Source organism: Kogia breviceps, chromosome 5 (assembly GCF_026419965.1).
Source record: "Kogia breviceps isolate mKogBre1 chromosome 5, mKogBre1 haplotype 1, whole genome shotgun sequence".
Classification (NCBI taxonomy): domain Eukaryota; kingdom Metazoa; phylum Chordata; class Mammalia; order Artiodactyla; family Physeteridae; genus Kogia; species Kogia breviceps.
The window spans coordinates 10,918,787-10,931,202 of NC_081314.1; the positions used below are offsets into that span (position 1 = coordinate 10,918,787).

Below are 12,416 nucleotides of genomic sequence, written 5' to 3' on the forward strand. Positions count from 1 at the left end.
TTGGGTTTACCCTTCACCCACTGGGTGAAAACTTAAGATTGCTTTGCTAACACTCAGCTGTTGATGATCATAGAGACAAAGTCCGGTTTTGCAGTTTCTATGCACTTGCAAAACATTACTTAGGTGCAGCCTGGATGCTCACATTTCCTAAATTAGTAATTCACATCAAAGTTTAGGTGCTAGCATCCCCAGTGCTGCAGAGTGGGGTTCTGGCCTGAATGAGTTTTGAGATAGATGCAGAGGTAGTGCAGTTGCTTTTCTGCTGCCCACCACCCACTTCAGAGATTCCTAGGGCTCTCCTCGTTTGGCCTGTGGGCTCCAGCAGCCTTTGCTTTTTCAGCACAGACTTGATTTTCTTGTGCACTCCAGGCTTCCCCTTTCTGTCAGTTCTGACTACTCAGATGCCACTTACAGAACTGGAAGGGAGTTTTCCCAAGCAAGCGTTTGAAAAGATTTAGAAAGCTAGACTTATTCCACTCATCCTTCCTCATCTCCAGCCCCAAGACGAGGCATCATTTTGTGTGATTCATTAGAATAAACTGTTGTAGGTGATTACGGTTTGGTTTCATCACATTCAGAAGAACTGTAAATCAGAGATCCAATAAAAGTCAAAAGACAACTTAAATCTTTTAGAATAGTATATTCTAAGTGCTAAAGGGATTTCAGTGACAACAAAACTTCTGAAAAACTCTGTCTTCCTTTGATCATCCCGGAATCCTGCATGGCCATTGCTTCAGTCCCTTCCCTCTCTCTCAGGTCCAGCCAGTTCTGGCATCTCTACCCTGTCACCTTCCAGCTGTATTTTTTCCCCCTATTTTGTGGAAACCTCTGTCCTTGGCTGTGTAAATCAGTTAAGCCTTATTTGTACAATAAGACCAGGAACTGATGCTCCAAAAACAAAATTTGCCTAAACAGCGAGGGAAGGGTGGGGCAATTTATTGTATTTATTTTTATTTCCTGTTAACACTAAGAAGAAAAATGCTGATGTACTATATAAAATGTATCTCTTTCTCCCCAGAGACACTTTTTTCAGAACTTAGGATCTATTTTAACATATGCCTTCTTGGGAACTGCCATCTCCTGTATCGTCATAGGGTAAGTGACATTCGGAGCTCAAGTTCCAGAAGGCTGTAGGGCCGGTGCTCTGGAAATGTGGGAGGAATCTCACATTTCCTGGACTCAACGCTGACTGGGGGAATTGTCTATTTTTTGCAGTATATCACCTCTTTACACATTTTTCTGACTCAGTTCCAAGTCTCGCACGTCTTCTTGACAAACACAAGTCTTCAAATCAAAGCAAGCTAGAACTAGACTGTTGAATTTTCTCTGTGAGTTTTGAACTTCTGATTTAGGGAATGTGGATAATTTGGTTTGAGTTATATGAAGCACGTTGACGTTTTTGGCTTCAATAATGTAGATACGCACATCTCATTCATTTTCCTTCTTCTTGGCAGAACATTACCTATAGTTGATAGGAGTAAAATAGTAACTATACGTTAAGGGTTTTCTTTCTAAGGGAAAGTTTACAAGAGAGCAGTCTGAGACAGACCTCTCTAAATACCAGGAGAGTTGTTGAATGCTGGGATACACTGTAGAACGCAGACTTGTTGTTTTTCTCATTATATTTTATTGGTTACACTGCTAAGCCCCAAGTCTAACCGTATGGACTCTGGCTTGCAGCTCATCATAAAGCAAAATGTGGTACAAAATGGTGAAGCCAGTCCAATTCACTTACAATCCTATCCAATACGTTAAATCTCCACTGCAGAAAACACGTACAGCTGCTGTGACTACGGTGGCGTGGATGTCTTAAATTGTCGATACAGCCAGTTCTACCCTGGAATTTTACTGCATCCAGCTGTTATATCCCTAACACAAGAAACTGAGGCTAAAAACACACATTAGTCACTCATCCAGCCTTTTCCTTATGAAATGTTTAGTGTGTGTCACTGGAAGGCTAAGGAGCTAACATTACTTGGACCTGAAAGTGGGGAATGGGAGGGGGCGGTGATTTTGAATTCTCTGTTAGATTTTTATTGATTCAAGCCTAGAACAACTCAGGCTACATTGTATGAAAGTGTCCCGCATGGTTAAGGCTGTGAGGGAGCTGAAGATTTTAGCACCTGAAGGTGGAGGCTTGCAGAGATGTAGACTGGGGAGGCTTATGAAATCTGGACCAACTGAAAGATCTATCAACTGTCTGTGACTGAGAGTCACAGTGGATTTGATCTTTCTCAAAGCTTGTTCAAGGGGGGCTTCTCTGCTCTGTGGGTACGCCATAGCTAAATATCCCAATTTCAAAGCTGGCAAGGGCCTCAGAGATCTGTGTAATGAAAACCCCTCCTTCTGAAGATGAAGAATGTAACATCTCGAAAGGCTAATTAATTGTTTCAGTCTCACCATCTATAAGAAGTAGGACCTTGATCAGGACAAAATTCAGAACTTCTGCTCTTGATCTTTCCATCAAGGTCTTTCCATCACCCCCCTCTTCCTTTAGCAATTTATCTTGAATTTCTATACATACCTAATATTATTCCTATACATTGACACAAGACTCTGAGATGTGTGGACTCTACAAATGATTATCAGTTTACAGCAAGATCGATCTTTAGCAGTTCTATAATATGGAAGTCTGAGATTTACAAGAGATGCAAATTCTAAACTTGTGGACAATGCTGTCAAATTATGGCATAATCAGTTTCGTCATGACTCTGTTTCCTTTGCATAACTGATTTTAAGTATACATAAGTGTATGCATTTATATAATACACTTTACTATTATTAAAAATCTATACACCTATTTTTAAAGCACAATAATGTATAGTGTGTGCGTATGTGTGTGTGTGTATATGCTTGCACTTGCGCATTGTATATAATTGACTTATTCCTAAAAATTTCAATTCAAGAAATCTAGTGATATGTATTTACTGGAGTTGAGAAGCTCTTCTAATTGATTTTTAAGGCTGTGATCAATAATTTATAATGAAAAGTGATTTGAATAAAAAATACAGCCCTGGCAAAACTTTTAGAACCATGTTCCTTGTTTGAACAACAAAAACTTATAGGGTGCCTTCCTAATATGGGTCATTAGGTTAAAGTGCAGAAGGGTTAGATAGTTTAAAGATTTTAGGATCTTATCCAGCAAGGTAAGGGAAACCGTTGAAGAGCTTTAGCTTGAGCGCGACAAGGTCAGATTTATACTTTAGGAAGGACATTCAGGTGGCCATGTGAAGTGGGAAAAAGGCAGCAAGGGGACTATTTTAGAGACAATTTCCAGGCTAGGTTGGAAGTGATGAGGACCTAGTCTTAGACAGTGGCAGTAAAGGTGGATATGGAGCTATCAACTTGTTGAAATCTTGAGAGAACGAGGTCATCCGACGCAAGTATGTGGAGTGAGAAAGGAAGGTACTTATGCAACAGCACTATTTGAAGAAAGGAAGAGGTGCCCACGAAGGACTAAGTACTGGGCCCAAGAAACAGGAAACAAACCAGCAGGGAATGTATCTGGAAGTTAAAGGAAAATGTAGATGGAGGGTGGACAGTGTCTAACACAGGAGAGGTCAAGCGGGATAGGCGTAGGTCCATTGGATTCAAGCCCTAGGAAATGATGGGCGACTCCACACTTATGCTATGGGCAGAAATAGAGGAAGAGTATTGGTAGGTTCAGTTGTTTGGGATACTGTACAATGAGAAACAATCATTTATTTTTATGTTGTTTTCCAAATACAATCAGGAATTTTGAAAGAAAGGCACACACTTGAATTCAGACCAAACTGACACTTTCATAATTTGGTGACTCCTGTTGTGAGTCACTCAAACTTACACTTAAGTCTTAGAAAATGAACAGTTATATTTTCTGATAAATTAATGGTGATAAGAACAACGCTACAAACATTTATTCAGTGCTTAATATGTACCATGCCCTTTTCAAAAGTACTTTACATGGATTATTTCATTTAATCCTCCAAATAATCCTATTAAGTAGCTACTGTTATTACCCTCCTTTAACAGTTGAGACAGCTGAGGTTCAGAGAGAGTAACAGTGTAAGTAATAGGGCTGGTATTAGTAACCAAAGAGTTTGGCTCCAGAGTCAAATTCTTAATGCCAAAAAATGTGCTTTACTTCTATGTATTGGTATCACTAAAAAAATAGCATTTAGAATATTAAACTAAAGAAAAAATGGTGTAAATCAGTCAATATTTACTAACATGCCCCTTGTTTCTTCTTTTATCCCCTTAAAAGTTCTCACAGACGTGAGAGATTTTTATTAGGGAACCCTATCTAAAAGAAATCCACATTTTTAAGGGGAAGAAGGGGGAGGCCTGAGCTTATGCAGTTCCGTTTATACTTGCATAAAATGGGCAAGAGGAGGGATTCAGGACAGTCAGTTAGATTGGACTCTGAGAATAATTTTATAAAAGAGGCAGATTCTGGGTAGTCATTTAGTGAAGAGGGATGAGGTAGTTGGATTTTCCATACTCTCAAGTGCATTAGTCCTGGTGGGTATGCGGAATATTGTGCAAGTTTCCAAGTTAGAGAGTAAGTCTCACTGAGCAATGTAAGATAATGTGGGACCTGAAATACTGGAGAGTCAGCTGACAGATGGCAATGAAGCCCAGGATCAGAAATATATTATATTTTTATTTTTTAAACTTTTAAATTTTATTTATTTATTTTTAGCTGCACTGGGTCTTCATTGCTGCATGCGGGGTTTCTCCAGTTGCAGCGAGCGTGGGCTACTCTTCATTGTGGTGCACGGGCTTCTCATTGTGGTGGCTTCTCTTGTTGCGGAGCATGGGCTCTAGGCACACGGGCTTCAGTAGTTGTGGCACGCCGCGGGCTCAGTAGTTGTGGCTCGTGGGCTCTAGAGCGCAGGCTCAGTAGTTGTGGCTCACGGGCTTAGTTGCTCCACGGCGTGTGGGATCTTCCTGAACCAGGGCTCAAACCTGTGCCCCCTGCATTGGCAGGCAGATTCTTAATCTCTGCGCCACCAGGGAAGCCCCAGGATCCGAAATTTATAAGAATGTGAAGGTCACAGAGTGATTTTGGAATATAAATGAAAACTCAGCTAGTGGGTCATGGTCTTCTGTAGGTAAACACTGTAATCAAACTACAGGTTGGCTTTAGAGCTGGATTCAGAGGCTTTAGTAATTTTAATCATTGGGTCCATTTTTTTTTTTTTTTTTTTTGCGGTACGCGGGCCTCTCGCTGTTGTGGCCTCTCCCGCTGCGGAGCACAGGCTCCGGACGCGCAGGCCCAGCGGCCATGGCTCACGGGCCCAGCCGCTCCGCGGCACGTGGGATCTTCCCGGACCGGCGCACGAACCCGCGTCCCCTGCATCGGCAGGCGGACTCTCAACCACTGCGCCACCAGGGAAGCCCATTGAGTCCATTTAAATGAAAGAGTTCTTAACCTTTATTAACTTCATTTTGTTTCAAAAATTAGATGTAAATCATCTTTCATATTACATGGGAAATTTTAACAGTATCCTCCTGGCAATAAAGTCAAAGAAAGCTTTAACCTTTTTTTTTATAGGATGGATTGTTCTTAAAGGATCAAACCATCTTTTCTAGTTTTCTCCCCCATTTTATCACTGAAGAAATATTTTAAATACATATCTGTTTTTAAATAAAACCCATGTGTTTGAATTATTTTGCCATTCATCTCCTTCATCTTTGGGGACTATTCCTTTACCTTTGACTCCATGTTTCCACTCTATGGCCACACAGATGTGTCATCACAATGACAACCTACCTAATGCTTACTATCAGCACATACGTTTTTGTTCTAAGAACTCATTAGTACCCATGAAGTGCTTCTTCTTCAAGAGCGATGAAAATGATACCCTTTTAGCTTCTCTGTTAATGAGGAATTAAAACAAATGCCAGTTTCAAAAATATTTGGAAAAAAGGGACATGGAAGACTTCCCTGGTAGCGCAGTGGTTAAGAATCCTCCTGCCGATGCAGGGGACACGGGTTCGAGCCCTGGTCTGGGAAGATCCCACATGCTGCAGAGCAACTAAGCCCATGCATGAGCCACAATTATTGAGCCTCCGCTCTAGAGCCCGTGAGCCACAACTACTGAGCCCGTGGCGTGCCACAACTACTGAAGCCCGCATGCCTAGAGCCCACGCTTACAACAAAAGAAGCCACCGCAATGAGAAGCCCGTGCACCGCAACGAAGAGTAGCCCCCGCTCTCCGCAACTAGAGAAAGCCCATGTGCAGCAACGAAGACCCAACACAGCCAAAAATAAATAAATAAATAATAATTTAGAAAGAAAGAAAGAAAGGGGACATGGATCTAAATGATGAAGAATGGGGTGTTAATGTTAAAACTAGCTCACTTTTTAAATCACATCCCGTGTGCCACACACTGACCTATGCTTCTATTTCATTTTATTCTCATAATGCCCCTATGAGACAGGTACTATTATTATCCTTATTTTACATACAAGGATGCTGAGGTTGAGACTTGCTCAAGGTTACACAGTAAGTAAATGGTATTAAATGTCATAGCCAGTCTGACTTTAGAACAGATACACTTAGAATCTCCTTGTCCTCCTCCTCCTAAGATGATGCATTACATTTCCTGTAGTGTTTTGCAATTAATAACTATATATGCCAGACAAACCAAGTCCTCAATAATTTCAGATTCTTGTATTTATCATTATGGCTAGCAGTTATGAAAAATCTGAATGTTTAAGAATGAGCTGTGAATATAATTGCAAAGTAGAAATGGAACCTATCTTTTCTTACTGGAGGTAGTTGGAGGGATGGTATGAATCCATTTTACTTGCTTAGAATTGCTGGACTCTGCATAACTCACTCTGGAAAACTTGGATTCAGAAATGTGAGGTTGTTTATATTATTCATATCAACATTCCTCAGGAATGTTGATTTTCCTGCTGGGCTCCTTAATACACCACAGAAGCATGCCTGACACTGCCCTCTTGTGTCATTGTGCCTGAAGAGCTGAGGACCCATAGGTCTAAGTGCCCATGGCGCTGGTTCTGGAATCTCTGTTGCTCTGTCCTTAAATGGGATAATGTATGCTGAGGTTCAGTAGTCTCAAAAGGCTGACTCCTAAACCTGGAAGAAGGAACAATTGCCTAGAACCAAAACCCGAAGAGGTTTAGTCCATAGATGGAGGCCAAGTGATACCTCAGTGCCTTAAACTCTAACACTGGAAAGAGAATGACTTAGAGCAGTTCTTAATTCCTAATCCAGTTCTTAATCCAGGAAACACAGACCCTTAAATGGTTCATAAAAGGACTTCGGGGTGGGGTATTCAACCCCCTTAAATCATCTATGAATTTTTCATGGGAGAGAGTCTGCATAGATTTCACTGTTTCATCAGCTTTGCTAAGAGATTGAAGTTGACAAAGAACAAGTATGTTTTTCAAGAGCCTAAGCAAAGAGGGGGTTGAGAAAGGAAGGATTTCACATATCTCCATATTTAATTAGAACTGAAGAATTCTCTAGACTGCATTCAGTGTGGCCATAAAGTCTGGAAATATGCATGCTATTATCTTACCATGTACTATAATGTAATAACAATAAACTAGCTATTACGTATTTGTCCATGGTCCCAGACTTGGTGGCCATTCTGTATCCATGCCTAAGAGTGGAAGTGCCAGGTGGTAGGGTCTGCAAAATACTACTCATTTTTACAAAATAATGCAAAATCATTTCCAAAGCACTTGTACCAATTTTTCCTCTTAATTTTTGGCAATCTAATAGGTGTGAAGTGAAATTATACTGTGGTCTTTATTTGTATTTCTCTGATTGTTAATGAAGTTGATTATATTTTCATATGATACATCACCAAACTTTTTGTCCATTTTTCTAATGAGTTGTTTTACCATATTTTCATTAATTTGCCTGATTTCTTTGTATGTTCTGCATGGTAGTCTGTATTCAGTTACGTATGCCACAAATATTTTCTCCCAGTTTGTGTCTTGTGCATTTACTTTTCCATGATGTCTCTTAATGAGCAGAATTTCTTAACTTTAATGTAGTTAAATTTATAATTTTTTCTTTTATGAAAGAAAAAATTATTTTATTAAAAAAAAATCCTTCCCTACCCCAGAATCAGAAAGACATTTTCTTCTGAAGTGTTTTAAAGTTTTGCCTTTTGCAGTAAGTCCATTTTCCAGAATCGATTTTTGTGTATAATATGAAGTAGACATCCAATTAAATTTTCTTTCTCAAAGGGACAGCCAGTTATTCTAACATCATTTATTGTCTAGTCCCACTTTTCCCCAGTATCTACAGTTCCTCCTGTACTATATGTTGTGGTTTCTGTTTCTAGACTGTTAATTCTTATTGGTCTCTAATCTATCCCTGCACAAATACCACACTGTCCTAATTATGATGGCTTCATAATAAGTCTTTATATCTTAAAAAGAAACTCTTCTTCATGAGCACCTTGTCTATTATTATTTCTTTACTCTTGAATATAAATTTATTCCAATGTATATATTTATGAGTATGTAATTTTAACATTTATTAGTACATTCTTATATACTTTGTACATATTTGTATAACTTATAATTCTATTTCTGAGTGTTTTCCTTAGGGACCCCCTTGTACATGTGCACCATGCATAAAAATATTTGTAGCAATTTAATATAATAATATACATATTATCATATATAGTTATATATATTATTAATATATATATTATATGATAGCAAAAACTTTGTAAACAGCTCCTATTTCATTAAAAGGAGAAAAGAGAAATAAATGTATTTAATGTTATACAGCAGTGAAAAGCAATGAAATAAAATTGCTAATGACAATAGAGGTGAATCTTGGAAACATAAGGTAAGATCAATAAATCAAGTCCCGTAAGACCTTTTTTATAATGTTCATAAATGACCAAGATTAAACAATGTTGCATAAGCATAAATGCATATAGGTGAGAATGCATATATGCATATGTGTAGTAAATAAGGGAATTAAGAACACAAAATTCAGCCAAGTGGTAATTTCTGGGCAACAGGGAAGAGAATGGAATGGAAAGAAACATGTAGAAGAAATAAGGTATTGGTAATATTCTGGCTCATGGGTTGGAGTGGGTTTCCAGGTATTCAATATACTACTATAATTTATAACTTGCATATATCTTCTATATATTCTCTTGCATGTGTCAATTGTATTAAAAAGAAAATAAAAGGGAAAACAAGTTGAAGGAGCTGTTTAATAGATTTATACATATAAGCAGCTTGATTACGTTGCTTACTTCCATTTCTGGGAAACTCAAGACTCTTCTATTGTTTCTCTGTGTGTGCTTTAATAAGAGCAACTCTGGTTGGCAGGCAGTAGCAGAGATGCAAAGGTGCCAAGAGTGTATTTGCCAGTATCCCCTGGTTAATTCTTATCAACCACAAAGCCCTCTGTTTTTCTTCTCTCTTCCCTTATCTATCTTCACCTCCTCTCTTCTTTCTCCCCACTCTCTTCCCCTCCATCCCAACCGTGTTTTTCTCACTGTCCCCTGAGACTCTGTCTGGGCTGCTGCTCTCTGAGACTCCATTTTCAGTAGCCTGCAACACAGCAGAGCTCAGGAGGCTGTGTTGAGTCAGCCTAGAAGGCCCCATGCCTCCTCAGTGCATTCATTTACTCTCTAGATACGGAGCTGGCACAGTAATAGCTGTCACTGGTGTCAAAGAGAAAAATAAATATGCTGCTACCCTGACACAGCCAAATGAGAAAAAAATAATCTCTAATCTGTCAAGTACAGCCCGAGCTGCTTAGCAGTGTGGTTTCTCATATCCATATCACAGCAGGCATGGGCTGTATTTCTGGCAGCAAAGAGGAGTGTGAAGTTTATGAGGAAAAGAAACAAAAGGTAGGGAGGGAGGGACTGTGAACATCAGAGATGTAGTTTGGAGGTAAAGGAGGTGAAGCCGTCAGAGTGCCATATGGATCTATGCATTAGTTACTACCTTACTCCTATCACAGCCTTGAAGATGTCGGGAATAAGAATGACAGCACAGGACAGAGAAAAGCAAACAAATTCTGAAAGATTCAAAAAGGAAAGCAAATAAAACCTAACTCCAAATTAGGAAGAGAAATGCTGAAAATCATGTAGAAGGAACAAAATATGTGAGATTGTCGACATGGAAAAAGAAATATATAATAATAAAAATGTATAAAAATAATTGAAACAATCTATTCTGAAAAAGAATTTACCTGATAAGTCTTATTGTTAAATAATGTATTCTAAAGGTTCTAACTATGGGATTCCTTTTAAATGAAATATTCAAGTCTTGGAATTACCTAGTTTATCTTCATTCTTCATTACCCTTGGGCACAAAGTCAAACATTTTTCTCAATTTGACCAAAATCTGATGGAGAAGATTTAAATGTGGCTCCGCTTCTACATGCACACACACACACCACAACCCTTGCAGATAAAAGGTAAAAAAAAATAAGGGAAATATATCAGTTATCTGTTGCTGTGTAACAAACCACTCCCCAAAATTAGTGGCTTAAAACAGCTATTTTATTAGTTCGCAATTCTGTGGCTCAACAATTTAGGTTGGACTCAGATGAGCAGTTCTGTGGTTCTCATCTGAGGTCATTCATGTGACCACAGTCATCTGGGGCTTGACAGGGATTGGGTGGTCTAACATGGGCTCACTCAAATGTCTGGTGGCTGATTCTGATTATTAGCTGGTTGGTCTGGGGACTCAGTTCTGTTCCATGTAACCTCTCACCCCACAGTAGGCTAGCCCTGGCTTTTTTCCATGGTGGTCTCAGGGCAGCATTCCAAGATGATGAGAACTGAAGTGCAAAACTCTTAAGGCTCAGTCCCAGAAGTCTTGCAATATCACTTTCACTGCATTGTATTGGTCAAATTATCACAAGAGCAGCCAAGATTCAAGGCATGGGGAAATAGGCTCTAGCTCTTGATGCAGGATGTGATAAAGTCACATTACAAAGGGGTATGCATACAGGGATGGGAAAATTATTGTGGTTATCCTTGCAAATATTCTGCCCCAGGAAGGAACCATAAAATATCTTCAGAGATATCAAGGTAAGAGCTGGCATTAAAAAATGGGACTCAGAACTTGGTGTGGAACCTATGGCTACGAAAGGAAAACATGATGGAGAATCAAGTTGACCTTAGAGAGGCTAACTCAACAGCCTTCTCTGTTAGACTTCCCGATGTTCTGAAAAGAGTAATAATGAATCTGTACCCTGATGACTTAAGTGACTTTCGAAGAAGTATCTTATAACATTCTATGTTTGGATATAAAATTTTATGCAAAAATATACAAAAGTTCAAAGGAAATAAAGTAGAGAGCATGGCTCACTAAGATTTTATGCTACCAAAGCAAATGGCATTCGTGGAAAATTGAGCCCTGCTCAGCTAGAGTGGAGAATTATGGAAAGGTTTTATTTAATTTGAGAATTTATTCTCAAATTAAATAAAACTTTTTAATTTTTAAAAAGTGTTTCCCACCAGTGATGCGGAGAACGTGGAGGCAAAGTGTGGCCATGTTAGCTGTAAAGGCAACAGCATCCTTGCTGAGGAGGTTTCCTTCATGGCTGCACATCCCTTGCCAAGGGCTGCCATAACAAACCTGATTTGCATCCACTATTGTCTGATTGTGGTGCTTTGGGAAAGGGTGGAGCTTTGGAGATTACTAAAGCTTGATCTTGGCAGCTTATTCATTTTGGTTGAACAGTTGAACAAGAAATAAGGTTAAGGAGTTATGCCACATGGCCTTTACTGTATGTTTTCAGGGCCTTGAAAATTACCTTAAAAATGGAAACCCATGAATCTTTCACTAAACTATAAGCTACATTGCCAAAACTGTCCAACTTACCTGTGTCCTCCTCCCCATTCTCCTTTCCCCCCATCCCCAGAGGTAAATCTTACACTGAATTTTTATTTATAGTCTTTCCATGTGCTTTCGAACTTTATAAAAACAGTATTATACTTTATGTCATCAAGCTATTTTCTTTTATCTCCCCACTCATGACTTTTCTAAGATTCATCCATGTTATGGTTTTTAGCTGTAGTTCATTCACTGTCATTGGTAACATGCAAATGTGGGAATATTCCACACTTTACTTATTCTCTTATGGAGAATAAGTAAATGGAGTTGCTTTGATGGAGTTGCTTCCATCTATGAATATTCTTATTTTTATAAAGCTGCATTTATTTTTGTTTGTTTGTTTGTTGTTTTTCTTTAATTAATTTATTTATTTTTGGCTGTGTTGGGTCTTCGTTGCCGCGCGCAGGCTTTCTCTAGTTGTGGCGAGCAGGGTCTACTCTTCATTTCGGTGAGCGGACTTCTCATTGCAACGGCTCCTCTTGTTGCAGAGCACAGGCTCTAGGCGCACAGGCTTCAGTAGTTGTGGCATGCAGGCTCAGTAGTTGTGGTGCATGGGCTTAGTTGC

At 39.2% G+C, this 12,416-nt stretch overlaps 1 protein-coding gene across 2 annotated transcripts in view; it reads left to right on the top strand.

Annotated features, from left to right (window-relative positions):
• The window catches only part of SLC9A9 (solute carrier family 9 member A9), a 719,922-nt gene that overhangs the window by 185,221 nt on the left and 522,285 nt on the right, over nt 1-12,416 (top strand). For both annotated transcript variants that reach the window (XM_067033615.1, XM_067033614.1), the window contains one exon: nt 1,019-1,095. In XM_067033615.1, the coding sequence (XP_066889716.1) occupies nt 1,019-1,095 (77 nt within the window). The remainder of the gene's footprint in view (nt 1-1,018; nt 1,096-12,416) is intronic.